Source organism: Lipotes vexillifer, unplaced genomic scaffold (assembly GCF_000442215.2).
Source record: "Lipotes vexillifer unplaced genomic scaffold, Lipotes_vexillifer_v1.1 scaffold1895, whole genome shotgun sequence".
In the NCBI taxonomy this organism is placed as follows: Eukaryota; Metazoa; Chordata; class Mammalia; order Artiodactyla; family Lipotidae; genus Lipotes; species Lipotes vexillifer.
In genome coordinates, this window is record NW_006778131.1 from 137,311 (window position 1) to 161,471 (window position 24,161).

The 24,161-nt window shown below is 37.6% G+C and overlaps 1 protein-coding gene across 1 annotated transcript; it reads right to left on the reverse strand.

The window, feature by feature from the left end:
- Positions 1-14,597: 14,597 nt before the first annotated feature.
- NPY2R (neuropeptide Y receptor Y2) lies at positions 14,598-22,128 on the reverse strand. Its single transcript, XM_007451461.1, has 2 exons — positions 22,125-22,128; positions 14,598-15,789 (listed from the first exon to the last, which is right to left on the reverse strand). The coding sequence occupies exon 2, from the start codon at positions 15,784-15,786 to the stop codon at positions 14,632-14,634; it is 1,155 nt and encodes a 384-aa protein (XP_007451523.1). The 5' UTR covers positions 15,787-15,789; positions 22,125-22,128; the 3' UTR covers positions 14,598-14,631.
- Positions 22,129-24,161: the final 2,033 nt, after the last annotated feature.

Here is a 24,161-nt window from a genome sequence, read left to right on the forward strand (position 1 = left end):
TATATATATAAAATCTCAAAACATGCAACAGAATATTATGCAGCCATAAAAAGAATGAAATATTGCCATTTGCAATAACATGGATGGACCTTGAGGGCATTATGTTAAGGGAAATAAGTCAGAGAAGACAAATACTATGATCTCTCTTATATGTGGAATCTAAAAAAAACAACAACAAAAATAAACTCAGGCTTATAGATACATAGAATAGATTGCTGGTTTCAAGAGGCAGAGAGGGGGAGTGGGAGAAATGGGTGAACTGTTTTTTAGTTTAAATAAACTAATTAAATTTAAAAATATATACCGAATATCAGTACTGTCAATCTTTAGATATAGAGACCCTACTTTAGGATGTATTGACAGAAGGAAAGTTATAGAATACAGAACAATTCTTGTCCATTCCATTTCTAAAATGTTTCTAATTTATTAATCCCTCTAATGAACCCACTAGATTAACAAAAACCAGGCTCTGATCATCACTCATTAGATTGACTTCTTAACAGATTTCTCTATTTGGGCTCTTGCCCCTTTTGAGAGAGCAGTCAGAGGGATTGCTATAAAAAAAAAAGTAAGAGGGAATACTATAATCTATTTAATGTCAAAATGTCAACAACTTAGATGAAAGAAACAAATTCCTTGAAAGATAAAATATACCAAAACCAAGCTAAGAAGAAAGAGAAAATATGAACAGTCCAATATCTAACATAGACATTAGAATTTAAAGGAACAATCCTTCCCACAGAGAAAACCTCTAAGCCTAGATGATTTCATTGGTGAATTCTGTCAAATACTTCAGAAAGAAAAAATACTAACTATGAAAATTCCTTCATAAGATAGAAAAGGAGGAAACACTAACCAAAATGTTTTATGAAATGTTTTCAAGATAATAATTTATAGATTAATATTCCTTATGAGCATAGATACAAAAATCTTCAACAAAATATTAGCAAAGTGGCTTGAAGAATACATTAAAAAAAGAATACATCCAAACCATGTGAGATTTATACCAGGAATGTAAGGTTGATGTGATATTAAAAACCCAATATAATTCATAACATTAAAATACAAAAGTGAAAAACATATCATTTCAAGAGATGCAAAAAAATTATTTGAGAAAATTGAAAACCCATTAGATATTTCAAAAAGAAAAAGAAAACCTTAGCAAACTACAACCTTCATCTGGTAAACAGCATCTACAAAAAACCCCAATGGTTATTATACTTAATGGGCAAATATTAAACATTTTCACCCCAACCTTCTTAGAGGTTGGAAACAAATGAGATATTCACTATCAACCCTTCTATCACCATTTTACTAGAGGTCCTAACCAGAACAATAATGCCTGAAAATGAAATAAATAGCATTAAGATTTGGCAAGAAGAATAAAAACCATCTTCATTCACAAAGAGTAGAATTATTTACATCACTTATCTTGTCACTTGCACAAACAGTGTAAAAATTAATATGAGAAGTTTTCAATGTCATAAAAAGATGTTAATTGTATACTAGTAATGCCTAGTTGGCCATGACATTGAAAACAATTCCAAATTTAATAGCATCTAAAAGCATAAAATACATGATAAGCTTTACCAAAATGTATGTTAGACAGCTACACTAAGTATAAAATATTAAGATAAATTAAATAATTCAAATAAACACTATTCTATTGTCATGTATTAAAAGACTTAATATACTAAAAGGTATACTATGGTCATGTATTAAAAGACTTAATATTGTTAGGATGTCAATTCTCCCTAATTTGATCTACAGAGTCAATGTAACCTCAGTCATAATGCTGGAGTGTTTCTCTACAGAAATTGACAAGCTGGTAAAATTTATATGGAAATGCAAAGGCCTGAGAATAGCCAAAATAATATTGCAAAAAAGAACAAATTTGGCAGATATAATTACCAGATTTTAAGATAAAAAGTAATCTGGAGAGTGTGGAATTGGTTTAAGGAGAGACAGATCAACTGGATACAATAGCCAGAAACAGTTTGAAGCATTTACAGTCAATTGATTTTTAACAAAGATGCCGGTGTAATTCAAGATGCCAGTGTAATTCAATGTGTAATTCAATGTGTAAAGTCTCCTTTTAAAAATTTTTTTAAATTTAATTTTATTTATTTTTTTATTTTATTTATTAGTCATCACTTTTATACACATCAGTGTACACATGTCAATCCCAATTACCCAATTCATCACACCACCACACCCCCTCCCACCACCACTTTTCCCCCTTGGTGTCCATACGTTTGTTCTCTACATCTGTGTCTCAACTTCTGCCCTGAAGACCGGTTCATATGTACCATTTTTCTAGGTTCCACATATATGCATTAATATATGATATTTGTTTTTCTCTTTCTGACCTACTTCACTCTGTATGACAGTCTCCAGACCCATCCACGACTCCACAAACGACCCAATTTCTTTCCTTCTTATAGTGGAGTAATATTCCACTGTATATATGTACCACATATTCTTTATCCATTCATTGGTCAATGGGCATTTAGGTTGCTTCCATGACCTGGCTATTGTAAATAGTGTGGCAATGAACATTGGGGTGCATGTGTCTTTTTGAATTATGGTATTCTCTTGGTATATGCCCAGTAGTGGGATTGCTGAATCATATGGTAATTCTATTTTTAGTTTTTTAAGGAACCTCCATACTGTTCTCCATAGTGGCTGTATCAATTTACATTCCCACCAACAGTGCAAGAGGGTCCCCTTTTCTCCACACCCTCTCCATCATTTGTTGTTTGTAGATTTTCTGATAGTGCCCATTCTAACTGGTGTGAGGTGATACCTCATTGTAGTTTTGATTTGCATTAGTTGACCATAGATGCATGGATTTATCTCTGGGCTTTCTATATTGTTCCATTCATCTATGTGTCTGTTTTTGTGCCAGTACCATATTGTCTTGATTACTGTAGCTTTGTAGTATAGTCTGAAGTCAGGGAGTCTGATTCTTCCAGCTCCGTTTTTTTCCCTCAAGACTGCTTTGGCTATTCAGGATCTTTTTTGTCTCCATGAAAATGTTAAGATTTTTTGTTCTAGTTCTGTAAAAAATGCCATTGGTAATTTGATAGGGATTGCATTAAATCTGTAGATTGCTTTGGGTGGTATAGTTATTTTCACAATATTGATTCTTCCAATCCAAGAACATGGTATATCTCTTCATCTGTTGGTATCATCTTGAATTTCTTTCATCAGGGTCTTATAGTTTTCTGCATACAGGTCTTAGCTCTCCCTAGGTAGGTTTATTCCTAGGTATTTTATTCTATTGTTGCAATGGTAAGTGGGAGTGTTTCCTTATTTTCTCTTTCTGATTTTTCATTATCAATGCATAGGAATGCAAGAGATTTCTGTGCATTAATTTTGTATCCTGCAAATTTACCAAATTCATTGATTACCTCTAGTGGTTTTCTGGTGGCATCTTTAGGATTCTCCATGTATAGTATCATGTCACCTGCAAACAGTGACAGTTTTTTCTTCTTTTCCAATTTGTATTACTTTTATTTCTTTTTCTTCTCTGATTGCCATGGCTAGGACTTCCAAAACTATGTTGAATAACAGTGGTGAGAGTGGACCCACTTGCCTTGTTCCTGATCTTAGGTAGGAAATGCTTTCAGTTTTTCACCATCGAGAATGATGTTTGCTGTGGGTTTGTCGTATATGGCCTTTATTATGTTGAGGTAGGTTCCCTCTATGCTCACTATCTGGAGAGTTTTTATCATAAACGGGTGTTGAATTTTGTCAAAAGCTTTTTCTGCATCTATTGAAATGATCATATGGTTTTTATTCTTCAATTTGCTAAAATGGTGTATCACATTGATTGATTTGCATATATTGAAGAATCCTTACATCCCTGGGATAAATCCCACTTGATCATGTGTATGATCCTTTTAGTGTGCTTTTGGATTCTGTTTGCTAGTATTTTGTTGAGGATTTTTGCATCTCTATTCATCAGTGATATTGGTCTGTAATTTTCTTTTTTTGTAGTATCTTTGTCTGGTTTTTGTCTCAGGATGATGGTGGCCTCATAGAATGAGTTTGGGAGTGTTCCTTCCTCTGCAATTTTTCGGAAGAGTTTGAGAAGGATGGGTGTTAGCTCTTCTGTAAATGTTTGATAGAATTCACCTGTGAAGCTATCTGGTCCTGGACTTTTGATTGTTGGAAGATTTTTAATCACATTTTCAATTTCATTACTTTTGATTGGCCTGTTCATATTTTCTATTTCTTCCTGGTTCAGTCTTGGAAAGTTACACCTTTTTAAGAATTTGTCCATTTCTTCCAGGTTTTCCATTTTAATGGCATAAAGTTGCTTGTAGTAGTCTCCTATGATGCTGTGTATTTCTGTGGTGTCTGTTGTAACTTCTCCTTTTTCATGTCTAATTTTATTGATTTGAGTCCTCTCCCACTTTTTCTTGATGAGTCTGGCGAAAGGTTTATCAATTTTGTTTACCTTCTCAAAGAACCAGCTTTTAGTTTTATTGATCTTTGCTATTGTTTTCTTTGTTTCTATTTCATTTATTTCTGCTCTGATCTTTATGATTTCTTTCTTTTTGTTAACTTTGAGGGTTTTTTGTTCTTCTTTCTCCGGTTCCTTTAGGTGTAAGGTTAGGCAGTGTTCTTGAGAGATTTTTTTCTTGTTTCTTGAGGTAGGCTTGTATAGCTATAAACTTCCCTCTTAGAACTGCTTTTGTTGCATCCCATAGGTTTTGGATGGTCGTGTTTTCATTGTAATTTGTCTCTAGGTATTTTTTGATTTCCTATTTGGTTTCTTCAGTGATATCTTTGTTATTTAGTAACATATTGTTTAGCCTCCATGTGTTTGTGTTTTTTACGTTTTTTCCCTGTTATTCATTTCTTATCTCATAGTGTTGTGACCAGAAAAGATGCTTGATATGATTTCAATTTTCTTAAATTTACTGAGGCTTGATTTGTGACCCAAGATGTGATCCAACCTGGAGAATATTCCATGCTCACTTGAGAAGAAAGTGTAATCTGCTGTTTTTGGATGGAATGTCCTATAAATATCAATTAAATCTCTTTGGTCTATTGTGTCATTTAATGCTTCTGTTTCCTTATTTATTTTCATTTTGGATGATCTGTCCATTGGTGTAAGTGAGGTGATAAAGTCCCCCACTATTATTGTGTTACTGTCAATTTCCTGTTTTATAGCTGATAGCAATTGCCTTATGTATTGAGGTGCTCCTATGTTGGGTGCATATATATTTATAATTGTTATATGTTCTTCTTGGATTGATCCCTTGATCATTATGTAGTGGCCTTCCTTGTCTCTTTAACATTCTTTATTTTAAAGTCTATTTTATCTGATATGAGTATTGCTACTCCAGCTTTCTTTTGATTTCCATTTTCATGGAATATCCTTTTCCATCCCCTCAGTTTCAGTCTGTATGTGTCCCTAGGTCTGATGTGGGTCTCTTGTAGACAGCATATAGATGGGTCTTGTTTTGGTATCCATTCAGCAAGCCTGTGTGTTTTGGCTGGAGCATTTAATCCATTCACATTTAAGGTAATTATCGATATGTGTGTTCCTATTACTTAATTGTTCCATTTTCTTAATTGTTTTGGGTTTGTTTCTGTAGGTCCTTTTCTTCTCCTGTGTTTCCCACTTAGAGAAGTTCCTTTAGCATTTGTTGTAGAGCTGGTTTGGTGGTGCTGAATTCTCTTAGCTTTTGCTTGTCTGTAAAGCTTTTGATTTTTCCATCGAATCTGAGTGAGATCCTTGCCAAGTAGAGGAATCTTGTTTGTAGTTCTTCCCTTTCATCACTTTAAGTATATCATGCCACTCCCTTCTGGCTTGTAGAGTTTCTGCTGAGAAATCAGCTGTTACCTTATGGGAGTTCCCTTGTATGTTATTTGTCATTTTTCCCTTGCTGCTTTCAATAATTTTTCTTTGTCTTTGATATTTTCCAATTTGATTACTATGTGTCTCGGTGTGTTTCTCCTGGGGTTTATCCTGTATGGGACTCTCTGCGCTTCCTGAACTTGGGTGGCTATTTCTTTTCCCATGTTAGGTGAGTTTTTGAGTATAATCCCTTCAAAAATTTTCTCAGGTCCTTTCATTCTCTTCTCATTCTGGGACCCTTATAATGCGAATGTTGGTGCAGTTAATGTTGTCCCAGAGCTCTCTTAGGCTGTCTTCATTTCTTTTCATTCCTTTTTCTTTATTTGCTCTGCAGCAGTGAATTTCACCATTCTGTCTTCCAGGTCACTTATCCATTTTTCTGCCTCAGTTATTCTGTTATTGATTCCTTCTAATGTAGTTTTCATTTCAGTTATTGTATTGCTTATCTTTGTTTGTTTGTTCTTTAACTCTTCTAAGTTTTTGTTAAACATTTCTTGCCTCTTCTTGATCTTTGCCTCCATTCTTTTTCTGAGGTCCTAGATCATCTTCACTATCATTATTCTGAATTCTTTTTTGGAAGGTTGCCTATCTCCACTTCATTTAGTTGTTTGTTTGGGGTTTTATCTTGTTCCTTCATCTGGTACATAGCCCTCTGCCTTTTCATCTTGTCTATCTTTCTGTGGATGTGGTTTTTGTTCCACAGGCTGCAGGATTGTAGTTCTTCTTGCTTCTCATTAAAGTCTTTATTGTGATTTGTGCCAGAACAATTAGATTAAGATATGAAAAATAAATAAATCCAAACCCAAAATTAATTGAGATGAATCACTGATGTGAAAGCTAAAACTGTAAAGCTTATGGGAAAACAGAATATATTTCTGGCCTTGGGGTAAGCATATATTTCTCAGAGAGGACACAAAAAATACTAATGTTAAAAGAAAAAAAATGATCAAATGAATTTGTTCAAAATTAAAAACTCTTATCAATTCCTGGGGAAAATCATTTGTGATACATGTATTTAGGAGAATATATCAAGTTTATATTCAGTATATATCCAGAATTTATAGGGATCCACAATTCAATTAAAAAACAAAAATATACAATTAAAAAAATGTACAGTAGACATGAATAAAGAATATACTTTTCCAAAGAAGATATATGAATTATGAATAGGCATGATCAACATCACTAATCGTCAGATAAATGCAAATCCAAAGCACTATGGAATTTCCAGTACAATGGAAAATATTTAAACATCTGACAACACCAAATGTTGCAAAAGTATGGAACAACTGGATCTCTCATATTTTTCAAGTGAGAGTGTAACCCCCATTTGAAAAATGCTTTGGCAGTTTCTTATATAAAGTTCACTATATATATATATTCCATGACCTAGTAATCCTGCTGCTTGTATTTTCCTCAGGGACATAAAAATATATGTGCACGAAAAGACTTAGGGAAGAAAATTTATAGCAGATTTAATCATAACAACCAAAACCCTGAAATAACCCAAATGTCTATCAAGAGGAGAATGGATAAATAAATGGTAGTGTACTCACAAAATTGAACATGACCCAGTAATAAAGTAAAAATAAATGAATGTACAACAAATGGATGAATCTCCAAAGCATTATATTATGTAAAATAAGTGAGATATAAACAATACATAGTCTATGTTTCCATTTGTATGAAATTGAAGAATAGACAAAATTAATCTATGGCTTGCTATTGGAATAGGGTGGAGGTGATTGGAAATGAACATGAAGGATCTTTATGAAGTGATGAGAATCATCTATATCTTGATTGAGGTAAGTGGTTATCTATGTGTATACACTTGTCAAAATGCATGGAATTATGTACCTAAATCTGTGCCTTTAACTGTAAATTTTACTTTAATTAAAATATTAAATGGTAGGGGATTGACTGAGTGCTGGGGCTGGCTGAGATTTCAGCAGTGCTGCAGAAATTCAGTGAATCTTCCAGTGAATTGGTACCAATTTGATGTACACAATGAAGGAAAACAGGAAACTACTGGGTGTCTTCTGCCCCTTTTCTTTAGAATGCTTTGTCTGCTCTTTCCCCTCCATGTCTCCCTCTCTCCGCAGAGAGCACTCTCTCATACACCCCATTCCGAATAGGGTGAAAAGCAGGCAGTAATTATCACAAGAATTTTTTATTTTAAGGTTCAGTAAACTTATGTAATTATGTGTTGAATGAATGAACTCCCAGCTATTAAAAAAAAAAAACCTGATAATTAATTAAAATGTTTTCTTCTAGAGAGTTATGCGAGCTTGCAGATAATTTTAACTAAAAGAATTGAGTATTGCTGTCATGAGTATATGCAGTTTACATAAGGAGATGCTTATCTAAGATTTTCCACCTTTGTCCAGGACCCTTCACTTAGCATTGCTCTCCACAGTGGTTCAGCTATTACTTTGCTCCTGCCTCCCTCTTATCTCACAGTTTCTGCTTCCTGGTTTTGTCCAGGCCCTGTTCAGATGCTGACGCTTAGTTCCATGACCCCTTTAAGACTGCTCCCTTGAAATTGGCTGTTGCTCTGGACTCTCCAGCTTTAAGTGTTGCCTAATACAGATTCACCCACTGGTCTTCCCAGCATTATGGAGTATATTACATGCTCCTTGGAACCGTGCTCACCTCATTTGTCCTTCCAGCCAATCTCTGTCAGTAGAAAACAGAACTGGAGAGGAGGACAACAGGAGAAAACTCATGAGAGGGACTTACGCTTGGGAATAACAGAAGATATTGTAAAGAACGCTATTAATTGTTGAACACCATGAGTTTTCTTCAAGGACGACATAACTCTGTTGTACAGTCATACCTGTAAAAATGTGCTGGTGGGCAAAGTGTAATCAGTAAGAGATGGTGAATAATCTATCAGTACAAGTGATTAGCACTAACAGCAAAACTGCTCAAGGTATATGCTCAACTATGTTTTTGCATAGCACCACATCACAATATCAAAAGTTCCAAAATTCCATTAGTATACTTTAAATTATATACACTAGAATTTAAAAAAGCTGCTGGGACCTGTATTTTAATGAATACTCATGACTATAATCATCTGTTTCATGTTGTCTTGGAATGTAATGACAATTATAAGTAATTCTCATGAGGTCCTCCTAGATAAGGAATGCCTACATCTAATTTTAGACTTTTAAGCTAAACATCAGAGAGTAAATGTAAAATCCTTATAATGGAGACAAACCAGGTTTGTATATCTCCTGTGGAGCTTTAGAGGTTATAAGCTATTAAGTGTACTGTATCTGTCCATTTGTGAGGCTTTTTGTGCCTTTGACAAAAGCTATTTATATGGAGTTGTCCTTTTAGTAGTAAGTAGGAAGATTTTACTTCCAGTAAATTATTTTTCCTGGAACAAAAAGGCAAAGGAAATCCTTCAGTGTCAAACCTCTCTTATTATTACTTCAGTGAATCTAAAATTACATTATCTCTGTTTCCCTAGACACTGTTGTTATATCCCTCAATATGGTCAAGTCTGATGGGATCCAGATATAATTGTAGATCTATTTTGAGTGATGGTATTTGGCTCCAACTTAATATACACAGTGCACTCAGCAGTCCTGACTCTAAATACATCCACTGAATCCACTTTTCTCTTCCCTTCAATTGCATTCTCAAAACAAGACTCCGATTTTCTTCTATCAGAGAACAGGAATAATTGCACAATAGATCTATGTGCACTTAGAGGCTGATTGTAGCTTATTCTATCCTAATAGATGACATTTTTAAATGTGTTGATGTTCAAAATGATAAGCACCAGTATGATATGTATCATCTTCGATTATCAACTGGTTGGTAACTCTCACCAAGGAACTTTTATGCAGAACAGCTTATATCCAAATTATTTCTGTTCACATTGCAAAATGCATTCCTCCACTGTCTTCACCCTGTCCTACCCACAGGTCACTGGTAAATACTTTCACAGGGCCCTGGTGGGAATCATGTGTCATATGGAAAAAGTTAATAACCACTGTTACATAGTTGGATGGTTTATACACAGGCAATATACAATATTGGATGATAGTGTACATCAACATGATTTTGTTTGTAATTAAATGTGTGTATTTGTGCATATATACATATCTGTACTTTTTTTTTTACAGTATGTGTTACTTTCCTATAAGAAGGGCAAAAAACAAATTAAAAATTTTCAATTGTTTTTTCTTTATTTCTTTTGAAGATAATGCAGCATGTTTAAATTTTAATGTGATAACTCACACCTGTAGCATATGTGGTGTTTTGCAAGTAATTTGTTAAGGTATTTAAACTTGGTAATGATTTTTTTTATAAAGGAGAGTAGATTCAAGGTTAGTCATTTCTGTTTACGTCCATTCACTTACACATTCACAAATTAAAAAGAAAGAGTTGGAGTTACAGATAACATGTGAATGTCATAACTCGCAACCTTTCCTATAAACTCTTCCATACCCAGGAAAACTTGTAAAGTATATGGACATCTGACCAGTGTACCAAGGCAGAAAAAGGTCAGTGATCTAAGAGACAGGTGTCTTTTATAAATCTTCACAAATCAACCCTTAGTAACCCTTTGTTAAATAAAATTCCTACCTTTGTTTAATGTCATAAGACATAATCATGAAGATGTTTGTATTCTCCACTATTTTTGTGTTTCTTTAGACTTTGTTTTCTTAAGGAAAAGTAAACTCTTTATCTTTTGTTGCCTTATAATTTTTCATCTCATGAACTTGAAAATTTTAAAATTATTTTCTCCCTGAAACATCATTTCCTTTGCTTATCCTAGGAAGCTAACTCAGAATGTATATCCTTGTGTGGTTTTTAGATTGTTGTTTTTAAAGTCTTGGTATAAATCTTTCTTCCTCCTTTCCAAAATGGTCTTTACTGGTACTTTACTCCTTAGTCCACCTGTACTAATAGGCCAGTTTTAAAGAGTATCGTTAACACATTGGTCTGGATAAGGGAAAGAAAGGCATAGTTAACTTGCATCACTGCAACTCTGAAGAACCCAGAGGCACAGAGAAGGAGAGAATGTGGTTGCAACTAGAAACTGCACCATTTGGGCAGTTCTCAAGATTGCCAGATTGTTGGACAGCAATTAAGCACCATATTCTCCATTCAAAGCTCTTACCTGTATTGTAGGGTCTGGAAACCTAAGAACTACATTTCCCCAAATCCCTTCCAGCAAGGCTTGTGTTATATTTCACAAGTGAGAGATACTCACATGAATTTTAGAAAGCAGAGGAGAAACAAAAGGCATTACTGAGTCTATGGGAGGGATGAGCAGGAGAGTGGCTTTAGCAGGAGGCAATAATATTTTCACAGATAAATTTATGCTTATTCCTGTGTATTGTCCACATTGCTGTTGTAGGTATTCGTTGTGGTTTCCTGCAATTTTGCACTTCCTTGTTTCCTCAATGTCAGTGGAGGCTTTTCCTAACTTTCACTTTTCCAGTTCCTCCAATGGTTTTGCAAGATTTTAATTTCCTGTATTAAATGACTTTTTACTGGAAATACCTGTGATTGCTTCTCCTTAGCTACCTGAATCATGACTAATAGACTTCATTGGCTGCTACATGCTTCCCTTGTACAAGGTTCTAGATAATTCTGAGTGAGCCATAAGTGGAATCTATTTATAGAGCTCCTTCAACTATGTCAATGTCTATCCTTAATGGCCTTCAAAAAAATAAAGCCAATCTAATCTTTACTGGATTCCAGCATAGCTAAAACCTTACTTTTCTACAAGTTATATGATAAAGATGGTTTCCTATCATGTAGCTTATCATTTACATCCTTATGGATGTATCTTCAAATCTGCTTTAATATTTACTTGACTCATCAATTCCATTTCCTTGATGGATATTTACTGAACACTTACTTGGTGCCAGGAACTTCAAGTACCTGTGATAACACAATGACTAAAACAGTCTTGGTCCCCTGCCTTCATATGCTCCATATGTAGCAAAGATTGGAAAAAGAGAGAATCTGCAAGGGGTAAAAGATATAGGTACAACGAGGTACTATACATCCTTCCAAGTCATAGAAATATTTTGGCATAAGAATGATGAGGGTAAAAGTGATTTGATAAAATTTGAGTTTTTTAAAAAATCACTTGGCTAGTGGGCAAAGTTGGATTGGATAGGAAAATGTGAGATATAGAAAGAACAATTAGGAAGTTGCTACATTAAACCAGATGAGAGATATAGGGGTCTAGGGAGATAATCACAGCCTGAACTATGGTGGGGAGCACAGGGATGGAGAAAAGTGAATTGATTCAAGAAACATCTAGGAATTAGCACAAAATGTGAGAATTAATTGAACATGTGTTATAAAGAGACAGAAGAGACAAGAGTGACTCCAAAGTGCTTACACTTTTGGGAACTGGGTGGATAGCAGTGTCATGACTGGGACAGGCAATACAGGAAAACAAAGTGGAGGTGGGGTGGGGTGTGGATCAAAATGGCAGGTTCTGACTTAGACACACTGGGTTTGATCTGCTGGTGAGAAACTATGTGGGCACATCAAGTGGGCTGATAGAGGTCTGACGTCCAGAAGAAAGGTCAGGTCTGAAAATAGAGGTATATTCAGGCATTAACAGAATATGGTTTATATCTGCAGCCACAGGAATGAGTCCATTGACTCAAGTTCATGTACAGACTGGAGAGAGCACTGGACTAACTGTGCAGGAGCCACCATGATTTCCCTTTCTTTAGTTGTGTCAAAGGCTATCTCATCTTGGACAGGAACTCTGACATAAATTAACACACATTTCTCTAATTTCCTAAATTCTTTTTATTTCAACAGACAAAATCACTACATAAAAGACATTTTATTAATGAGTTAACATAATTAATTAGATCACAAATATTAATTGGATTCTAATAATTTACTATGACAACAGGTGATACAGTAGCATGCACATTTCCTACAGTGTAAGAATTCTCCAAGAGGAAAAAGAAAAATCTTTGAGCACAATTATCTATTAGCATCTTAAGCAAAGTAACTGCTATTTAAAAGACAAAAAGCTTCTTCTGGGACAGCTATGCCAGGTCCAAGAGAAAAATGAATTATCCAATTATATGTTACAGATATACATTATTTGTCAACTTCTTATTCAGTCTTACACTTAATCTAACTTCCATTGTTTTCATTCTTTTTCAGTATTCCAAAAGTGCAGTCTACCTCAAGACCAGTCTTTTATTTCTAGCATGAAAATAATTCAGTAAGAGCCATAATATGAATTTTAAATGTATCCATAAAATAAGTTGCTCCTGTTCACAAAGTTAATGTTTAAAACTAAATGCAAGTCATGCTGAATTTACTTAAAATTTAAGGAATCTATTCACAAATTCAGTCATACTTATAAAAAATATGATTACAATGAAACCTCATTAACAACATTCAAAGAAGTACAGCTATTTTAATATCTCAATTATTTTTCATGAATGTAATAGTGTTTTAAGCATCTTTGGTTGGATAATACTGAAATAAAATTTGTATTCACAAAATCATTAGAAGAAAAGTATTACAGCATCTATGTTCCACTATTTATAGGTAAAATTTTATTATGTATATATTCGGAAGTTATCCAAAAATATAGCTAATCATTTTGAAAGGAGGGTAACTTATGTTGAAACTGAACATTTTTAAAGTGGAATGAATGTAATGTTTTTAATAGTTCTTTTAATAGTTCTTACCAGATGGGTTCCATTTTGATGAAATTACATTGTTTTATGAATCATGAATGGGTCCATGGAAGATGAATTTCAAAAGTAAATAATAATAACACTGCAGTAAACACATTAGAGTATGTACCTGTGCAAAAACTGCTTACAAATAACCGCAAAATGTTACAAAATGCCACAAAAGTATTTCCTAATCTGATTTAATTTTTAGTGAGGACAAACTCAGCTCCAACATAGGAATAATATGTGTTCAAAAAGTTACAACAATTAGCAATGATTAAAAGTATAGTGTGGCATGCTTACTTGTTATTCAAATAGTAACTATACAAAGCAAGGACAAGTTGAAATGAGAAGTTAAATGATGGTTTACATTTCTCTGAGAATTTCAGCCTTTGATTCTAAGTTGAAGAAACTTTTCATTAATGTGCATTTGGTTTTAAAAAACAATTGGCTAACTGGGTGGTAAAGATTTCCCCCATCATTTGCCAAAACACTAATTACATAGAAAATTTCAGTTTATTTCCTTGAAGTCATTCAGATAGTTGGTAACATTTACCTGCAGTGTTGGTTTTAGTCCATAGGAAGAATAACAAAAAGGCAAAATACAATAGAGAAGAGTCTGTGGCTTTCTAGGGAAATTGGTGTTGGCAGCCTTTTCATCAGATGAGGGGGGAGAAGTGAATTATACGTCATCCCCATTCTATGCCCTAATGTGATTTTAAAGTCAACTTTTTTACCCACCACCTCTTAGCAATGCTGATAACACCAACTCCTTGTTCACGTTTCCTTCACTCTGGGAAACAGTCAAAACCATTTCTCTCTGCTTTTATTCATAATTCAACCTACAATCTAAGCAACTGTAAGCAAACTTTTGCTGCCTTGTCTTTGAATTTGAGTGTTTTTACTAGACTCTGACAACCAGTTTTCCATGAATTACACTGCAGATGCTTCCATTCAGATGCTTCCTTAAAATGGGAAATGAGGATGCACCTGCACACCCTACTCAACCAGGTTTATAGCGCTGGTCAGAATTCATCCATATATTTTCACATGGCAGTTGCCTTAGACGTTGGTAGCCTCTGTGAAAGAATCATTGGGACCATTGTTCTCTGTGGCTTCTAGGTTCTTTTTAGCTTTGAATGTCACAGATACCTCGGAGTGAATGGCGTCTAACCTCTGCTCACAGCGGAAGGCTGAGAGGAAAGCCTTTCTGTAGTTGCTGTTCATCCAGCCATAGAGAAGGGGGTTGGCAAAGGTGGAGCACATGGCAATGATGTGGAACACAGTGAAGATGAGTTTGTACTCCTTCAGGTCCAAGACTTTGTTGTCAATGTCGACAGCAAGTTGGAAGGCATGGAGCGGCAACCAGCTGACTGCAAATACTACCACCACACACACCAGCATTTTGGTGGTTTTTTGCCTCCGCTGATGGTAGTGGTCATTAGCAGCTCCAGGGGTGACATGGTTCTTAAGTTTACTCCAGATACGAGTATAGGAAACAGAGATGATGCCCAGAGGCAAAACATACAGGATTAATAAGGAAGAAAGACTGTAGACAGTGCCATAGATGCTCTTCTCCTCACCAGGCCACTTCTCAGTACAGGCCACAATCTCAAAGTCAGGAATAATCTCAATCAATGAATACTCCCGGAAGATGGCCAGGGGGCTTGCTAGCAGGGCACTGATGCCCCAAGCCAAGCCAATAATCAAGAAGCTGATTCGCTTGGAAATCTTGCTCTCCAGGTGGTAGACAATGCAACGATGCCGGTCCAGGGCAATTACTGTCAAGGTGATGGTGGACACTTGTACCGCCAGGCCCTGGGCATAAGGCACCAAGTGGCAGAGGACAGGACCCATTTTCCACTCCCCCATTAAGGTGTAGGTAAGTGTAAATGGCAAGCACAGGGTGTTCACCAGAAGATCCGCCACAGCCAGATTGGCAATAAAAAAGTTGGTTACTGTACGCATGCTCTTGAATTTGATCACCACATGGATCACCAAGGAATTGCCAATCACCCCAAGCAAGATGATGGAGCAATAGGCCAAAATAAGGACGATCTGTACCTCAATCAGCTTCGTGCTGTCTATAAGCTCCGGCTCAGAGTTAGGGGCCAGCTCCCCTCTAGGAGTGGCGTGCCCTGGACCGAACTGCTCCACTTTCATTTCTTCCACTGTCTGGTTCTCATCAGCCTCTGCACCTAATGGGCCCATTTTCATCAACTAGCACAAGAATCTACAATTTAAAAAATGAACAAATATGGAACGAGGAAAACTCAAGGGTGCAAGGAATATCACAAAAGGATTGGTTTCATTTTGGTTGGGGCTCAAAGTACCTGTCCTCTGATCCCTAAATTTGCACATAGTAGAACATTTCAATAAATTGGACCCTTTAATAGGTTTATTCACAAATATGGATGAATTAAATCAGATCCCTGAAATGTATATTATGAAGGCAAAATGTAATGTCTATAGTATAGACACAATTCCTTTGTGAATGCGACCAAATTGATTCAATCAATTTTAAGTGAGATGGATATTACAAACATTATCAATTAATTTTATAACTGCTATAAATTCATCAAATTAATTTTAAGGTAGATAAAGTTTGCTTCAATATCTTGACTGTTTTAAATTTATAAATATAGCAACTAATTGCACAGAAAAGAGACAAATATTAAAATCCTTTGCCTGGTGCTTGGGCTTTAGGAGTATAAAATATTTAAGATAAACTGAGCAGATTCTGTTTCATAGCTATTTTTTCTAATGTAGGGATTAGCATTAAAAATAGGTAGGCTGTGTAAAACAGCAGCTTTTTTTATGATCTGAAATAAACTTCCTACCTGACATACAGAGGAATCCTACATAGGAACTGTATGAAAATATGTCCAATCTGAATTTCATCTCTCTCTAATCCCTGAATACAAAAGTTTTAACACCTTTCTTCTCTAGTCACCCACCTCAACCCTCAGAATCCTTCTGTGTGCCCTACTTAGGTCAATACTATCCTCACTAATTAAGCCACGTAAAGTTAAGAAGCAGGTAACTATGCAGGCTTTTTCATCTCCTTTAGCCCACATGTTTAAGAGAACCCTCAGACTACTCTTAAATATCTCTCCCAATGGTCCTCTTATTTCTACCACATTAATTATGTCCTTCTTGATTTCTTACTGTAATAACTCTAATAGTTGTCTAACTTATCTCCCTTTTCCCTATCCTTCCTTCCTTCCTTCCTTCCTTCATTTCTTTCCTCATTCATTCACTTAACTAATATAATTAAGCATCTACTAAATGCCATAAGTGGCTCCACTCTCATGATGCTTATACTTATTCAAACGTGCATTCAGCAAGTATTTAAAACCCACTGTCAGGAATTAGGTTTTGTGCTGGGGGAAAAAACAACAGGATAGTGCCCCTACTCTAAAGCTCTTACATTTACTGAATAGAGCATACTCTGACATTAAAATGTTTTTTCTGAAATTCAGATGTGATCATTTCATTTCCCCAACATCTCCAAATTGCTTCAAATAATACTAATCAGTTTCTAATATAAAGTTACCTTCTCAAGTCTATAAAAACATCCGGAGCCCAACATCATAATGGTAGTACTTTTTGAATATGCTCATAATGAAAAAAGGCTGCCACCATTAATTCAGAACCTCTTTGAAATGAATTTCTTTTTTATTAATCATAATCACATCTACCTACATTGGTAGGTGAGTCCTATTTATTCATGCCACAGACAATGTCTGGCTGAGCCTGTTTGCTCAGCTCCATTCTTCCCCTGATGCTGGAGGGCTGACTCTTGCAGACCATATTTCCAGGCGCCCAGGACATTGGGATGCTGGCTGCGCTTGGCCAACAGGAGGCACTGGCAGGTAACTAGAAGGCAGGAGGAAGGGAGAATCCAGAAGTCACTATACTCTTCTCCCTCCCTCTCTCCTCTTACCAGTGCCTCAGCCATCTCTCTATGGCTGGCTCCCATGGGAATGGTCGGCAGTGATTTTGTTTCCAGTGGAGGCACATGGTCCCTGGATTCAGTCATACTGCTTTTTCCCTGTGTCCCTCTATCTGGAGGTAGTAATGATTCTTTGCTCTTGCTAATCCCTGTGTGGCCTCAACATCCTCTGCTTGGCTTCCATCACTTGTGTAACCAATTTTCTGCATTAAATTCCTTCTCTTTTGCATTCTTGAATAGGTTCTGTTTTGCATGATCTGCTGAGCTTCCCCTGCATATATGCTTTCATTAATTTGCTCTCCCACTACAGTTGCTGCATGTACAGGCTGATAACACTGACATACACAAGAAAACCCCAACTTCACTGTATGACATTCAAAGCTTTCCTTGAACTCAACCCTACCTTCATCTCTCCTGACATCTTAGGATATACCTGATGCTTCTGTCATACCAAACTACTTCCAATTCCAGCAACACATCAGCCTTTCTCATGCCTCTCTGCCCTCCCTCTTCACTTATCTCAACAACCTGTGCTCACTTCTAATCCTGCAAGGAGCACATGACACATCACAGTTGTTTTCCTTCAGCCTCCTCACCACAGCTGTGTCTTTTAGGACACAGTCTGGATTGTTTCCATCCATTGTTTAAATCTTAGCAAATATGGAAAGCACAATTTTACTGAATAATTGAGGTCAGCAAAATACAAAGTAACAATTTTGATCCTTTCCTTTACTGAAGATAATTGCTTATATAGGATTCTTGCTCTGATATGACATCTCTGTGCTTATTTTCTTGTTCTTAATCAGGTAACCACCTCTACAAGAAAGTTGTTCCAAGATATAATCTCTGATTAGAACATTAAAAATTGTTAGTCAGTACATACCACAAGAAAACTTTCTCTCTCCAAGGGCTTAAAACACACACACAAAGATGATAGAGATTTTCACATACTCATGCATTTTCTTTACTGATATATTCTCATTCTCTCTGCATACATTTCAAATAGAATGTTCTAAAGAGTCCAGGCTGCCTTTTGCACTTGCCTCCATTCTTTAGTGATTAGAGAAAGTGGAAACTAACCATTCGAATCTTGGAGTGTTTTATTTGATGGGCCCTTTCATTTCCCTTAGACTAAGAATGAGACTCTACAGAGCACAATTAGTCAATCCTGACAAGTCTCTAACAGAACTAATGAGACTCCAGAAGGTCTGAGTTTGAGGTTTGCAGCAAACTAAATTGGGAGCAAGCCCAAGATTGATGGTTATTAGGAGCATATTTGATTTATTAACTTATTTTGCTTTTTCTTTTCAGTCTCATTTTCTTTATTCACTTCTTTAAAGCTTCTCTACAGGAATGATTATTGATCTACAGGTTATTAGCATGTGGATTCTAATAGCTGTTCTCAAGCACACGACTGGCCTTCAACCAGGTCAGAGTGTTACCCAGAGAATGTATAATTTTATGACTGCACTTCTGGAAAAGTGGAAGAGGATAAGAGAGTACACAGAGGGAGTCGCCAGAGTAAAAACTCAAAAGCACAACAATTCAAAGATGAATAGAAAAGGGGAAAAACCTTTCCATGAAATAAGGTAAAAATGAGGCATTCACAATGTTAAAGACATTCAAGGAGAACTGTGAGTGGTAGTTTTCTTGAACGAGTGAATCATTAGAGATTCAGCTATAGAACTATTTCTTCGTAGATAGGAAAATGGCTTCAGGACTTTTTTCCCCCAGAGAGTCAAAGAACTTCAAATTATCTAAGTGGGAAACAAGTTTATGCTTTGACTCCATATTTAAATTTGTGGGGTTTTTTTGCAACAGTATTCTTACTGTCACAGGTTGGCCTTAGTAAAAACTTAATACCTTTACAATCACAAAACTTTCCAGGAATTTTTCTCAGGGAAGAATCCCAGAAAATATGCCATATGCCCTATATGTATTAGTCCTGGAGAGAGGGGGTGTGGACATCCAAGAATGTTGCATGTAAGACATGACCGTTTGCCTGATGAGCAGGAAGTTGAAAATATTCACCAAGGAGATTGGGAATGTACCTCTTCTGTCTATTTGAGCCTCTGACCTTTGAAAACAGCACTGTGTATTTCGTGTCACTGAGTTTACACGTTGTGTCCCTATTTCCAAAAGCCTTAAAGCTTTTCCTTTTGCCTCCTTTTTGTCCATCATATGCTCCTACCAGGGAGTGAGCCCTTCTGGTGCAGAACCAGCGAACGCTTACATGAATGTGTCCATTCTTGAACAGCTTTGGAGAATGCAGTATGACCTTCCCCCCTAAACAGGTGTTTGATTTTTAAAGAGGCAGGAACAGTAACAACCTGCTGTTCTGGAAAGATAATTACCTCTCTCTAAGAAGAGTCAGGGAAATAGTCAAGACTCTTCAATGGGTAAGGAATATTCCAGTGAGTGTAGAAAACAGGGATGGTCTCACCCACAATGCCCATCTTCGGCTTAAATGTGGGAAAAAAAGCCCCTACACTCATGAGGACCTCCCCCATCCCTCTTCAAAGGACCTGAAAGCTTCTTTTGGGGTGTTCTCATTATCAGAAGGTGAATCAGTTAGGACTTACACTTACTGACCCGGCCCTCGCGCTTCTGCTGAGACGTGGAAGCCAGACGTGTGCCACCTGTCAGTTTGATGATTATCTAGCCCGCCGACCCGGAGAGGGCACTGGGCCGTTCCCAAAGGCAGGCCCAGTCCGTCCGATCCGACGGTGCTGGGCAGCCGCGCGCGCGGGAGAGCAGGAGAGCGCAGCGTCCGCCTGGAGCCGCTGTCGCAGCGTCTGACAGTCGGAGCCGCTAGGAGGTTTGCGCCCCTGGGGTCTGCAGCCCACCTCCGCAGCAGAGCGCAAGGGCACCGCCCCGCCCCGCACTGCGCGGCCAGAGGAGCGTGTGGGGATCCGAGGCTCCGGAGGCGGGAGGCGAATCCCTCCCTCAAGGAAAAAGAAACAGGGGAGGAGGGTGGGGGACAAGGGTCCCGCAATGGAGAAGGCTGGACGGAAATTCTCCGTGCGATGGAGCTGGAAACAGAGTCCAGGTCTCTCCCCCTGGAGGGCTTGGAACACGCGCAGCGGGACCCTGCCCAGCGCCCCCTCCCGGGGCCCCACAGCCGCCTGCAACGGTTTCTCTTCTCCCCTGACCCCCACTGGCCACCCCCAAGTTTGATACCCTGGGTGTTCGCACCACTCCTACCTTCCACCACCCCCTCCCTTATTCTCCCGCTCCTCAGTTCTATGAGAGACGGCCCGGCGAGGACAGACCCCGGACTAGGGCCGGGCTCACCACATCCTCCGAGGAGAGGCCAGGGCGAGGGCTAGGGCGAAGGCGGGGCGGACAGTCCCAGCTGCGGGCGCTGAGGGTGAGAGGAGACCTCGAGCTGGCTCGAGGCGGATCTGGGAGGCAGAAGCCCAGCGACTTGGCGGAGATGGTAAAATCCCAGAACTGCAACCAGGAGTCGCTCTCCTTTTGCTTATAGGAGCAGAGGTGGGGCGCTGGACCCCGCGCAGAACCACGGAAAAGCGCCGCACGACTGCGCGCGGAAGACCAACCCTCCGCCAGGGCTGGAGCGCAGGGCGCCGCTGCAACTCTAACTGGGCGGTCGCTGCGCTCCAACGAGAAGGAGAAGCGAGTTCAGATCCTGTTTGCTCACGATCAATTGGTTGCAATTTCCTGAACTGGTGTCTGTTGACAGTTTACAAGTTGGGTAGTGCGCATTCAGATTCAAAAGCCGGCAGCCCGGGTGGTGTACGCTGCTGCTCAGGGCAAAATCTAGAATAGGAAAGAGAAAACAAAGGGTCACAAAAACAAAACAAAACAAGACAAATCTAAATCTTGATCTGTCCAGTTAGCTGACTTTTGGGTCCTTCGCTCTTTGGTCATGACCCAAGCTACTCGTGCCACGATGCACGCGTGCCTCCGAAATGCTCTCACCAGTCTCTTCCTGGCGTTGCCCTCTGCTAATGGCTGGAGCCCGCCAGGCTGAATTAAAGCATCAGAGCAAAACAGGATTGCGGAGTCAGTCAACAAAGCTGCGGGGTCTGTTTCCTCAGTACTCCTCCCAGAAACTCTTAATTCAGAGCCATTCCTTCTTGCAGTTTTCAGCCAATCTCTCTTCCCCTTGTTCATTTTTAGAGGGGGAAGCAGAGCCCATAGAACTAGGAAAACAAAAGACTGAAACTGGAAACCGAAGCCTTTCCTCAAATATCTTGTGCTGGGGCTTAGCACACATTACTTTCCTTGTATGCATCAGTCTCTTCATTTCTGAAATGAGAATGATCATACTGCTTCACTTGAAATTTCTCTGAAGTATAAAAAAGATTAAGCTAATTAAAAAATACTCTCCAAAATATTAGTTAAGTCCTCTTCCCAAGAGCATTGAAGTTTCAGTCTATGAGGGCTTGCCCACACCCTGATAGTGTTGCATATGTAAGGCATTTTTACTCAGCCTAATCTGAAGTTGATCTTCTGGCTAGTGTAGAATTAGGCCCACAGGAGAAGAGAAATTATTGAGAAAACAAAGAAGCTTGGGCTTTTCAATTACCAATAAACAAAAATACATAGAACTGGAAATATCCAAGATGTTCTACACAGTTCCACTTAAAATATTTTTGTACATTTTTTACCTTGGAGAAATACTCCTTGTTCACACATGTGTTTTCTGCAACAGGTTCCATGTTTCTTAATATATTTGCACCAGTGAAGAATGAACTATGTGCCAAGGAGCTGTAACTCTAGAAGAGTAGGAGTGGCTTAAAACAACAATCACAAAAACAAATACACAGGAAAACAGATGAGTGCTGTAATTGCTTTGGAGGACTCAGCAGATTTCACTGACATAGGTTGCACAAAACAACTTTGCCTCCTTTTAGAACTGTTTTTCAGAAGCATCTTAGCAAACACATACAAATATTTGTCTCACTCTCTTGTCGACACATATGTGTCTTAGAAGAGTCACATAGCTCCACAGACATCTAATCAGCAGTCCTGTTAAGATTGCATGACTTCTTTGATTAATGTTTTCCAATAAAGTACACAATTGCATGAGAAACTGATCCATGGAAATTAAAGTTGCTTTATTGTGGGTCATATTATCAAGGACAGTTTTGACAATTAACTCAACACTTTTTTGTACATTAAGATCTAACAGATATCTTTTAGTGTGCACATACTCTGTAGTACAGCAGCAATGAACCACTCCGATAAATGCCAATAAACCCGATCAAGACACTGATAGAAAGTGGTGGAAGTGGTGGTGAAATATTGATTAATACAAATTGAGACAGGACACAATTTTTACTGCCTGATTTCTGTTGTGTCAAATCATTTAGTTCCTTGGGCAATTTCACATCTAACTAGAATATGTTCTGATTGCTCCTCACATAGGGAGCAGACTCAAACTCAGATGCTTTTAGCTAGGGCGAATGACCTCAATATACCAGCAGCCTAGGCTGCAGTAGCCAGTAGGGAGGGTTGGGGGCTACCATGTGTCAGAAAGCACAAAGCACATGCTTCTTCTAAAGGAGGAGGCTGCTTCTCAGACTCCACTGAACTGTCCTGCAAAAATATAGATTCAGTATTGTGAGATCTGATATTTTAAGAGAAGCAAAATCCATATTCTTAAAATCCTTCCAGATTTTATATGAAGGAAATTAATTTTTAAAACGTCAACCCCCAGGTGGCCCAGATCTGTGAAGACCAAAATAAATAAGGAGATATAGATAGGGATAGATAGACAGACAGATGGATAGACAGATGGATAGATATCTGCAGCCTGGCCCATGGGCTTCCAATATTGTAGCCTCTCATATTTGTATGTGATGTTTGACAAACCTCCTAAAATATCCAAAAACATGACTCTCCTACCATTTTCCCTACCCATAGACCATTCCTCAGTACACATACACATAAAGGGAATGCAGCCAAATATTAATTGCTAAATAAGTAATTTTTTTTCACCACTTCTGGCTGAATAGGTGTTCTCAATGAGACTGAAGTAAAGAACATGGTGAATAACTGAACAATTTGGTATTTTAGATGGTTAGAATGAGAAATTTCACAGAAGTGCTTCATTTAAAACAACAGTTAGATGATGTCAGGATAGAAGGCCATTAATGATACATATTTTTTAGATAAAGTAAATCATGATATGGATTTCCTTCAGTCTAAATCTATTTTGAGAGCAAGGAAGCATCCTCCAATGTGTAAATAACTTCGTTGTTATTTTGATTACAAAAGTAATTTATAACGATTGTAAAAGGAGCAAAGAAAGAAATATACATTATCTAAAACAATGTTTTCCAATAAAACTTTCTGGAATGATCGAAATGTTCTATATCTGCACTGTCTAATATGGTAGCCACTAGCTACATGTGGCTATTGAGCACTTGAAATGTGGCTAGTGCAAATGAAACTGAATTTTAAATTTTAATTTTTTTAATAAAAGCACTGAAAAGAACAAATGTGTTTTGATTCCTGGGGGAAAGTTCAGAAAGCTATTTTTTTTCCCCTTAATGTCAATGTTTCCTGAGAGATTATTAAATAAGCTTCAAGCCATACAGCCCTAACTTAAATCACAGACAGAATGAAATAGTGTAGTGCAGCTGGAATGTGGAAGCTGATTCCAGAA

Coding starts and splice junctions, on each gene's coding strand:
- NPY2R (XM_007451461.1), bottom strand. CDS start 15,786: ATGAAAATGGGCCCATTAGGTGCAGAGGCTGATGAGAACCAGACAGTG.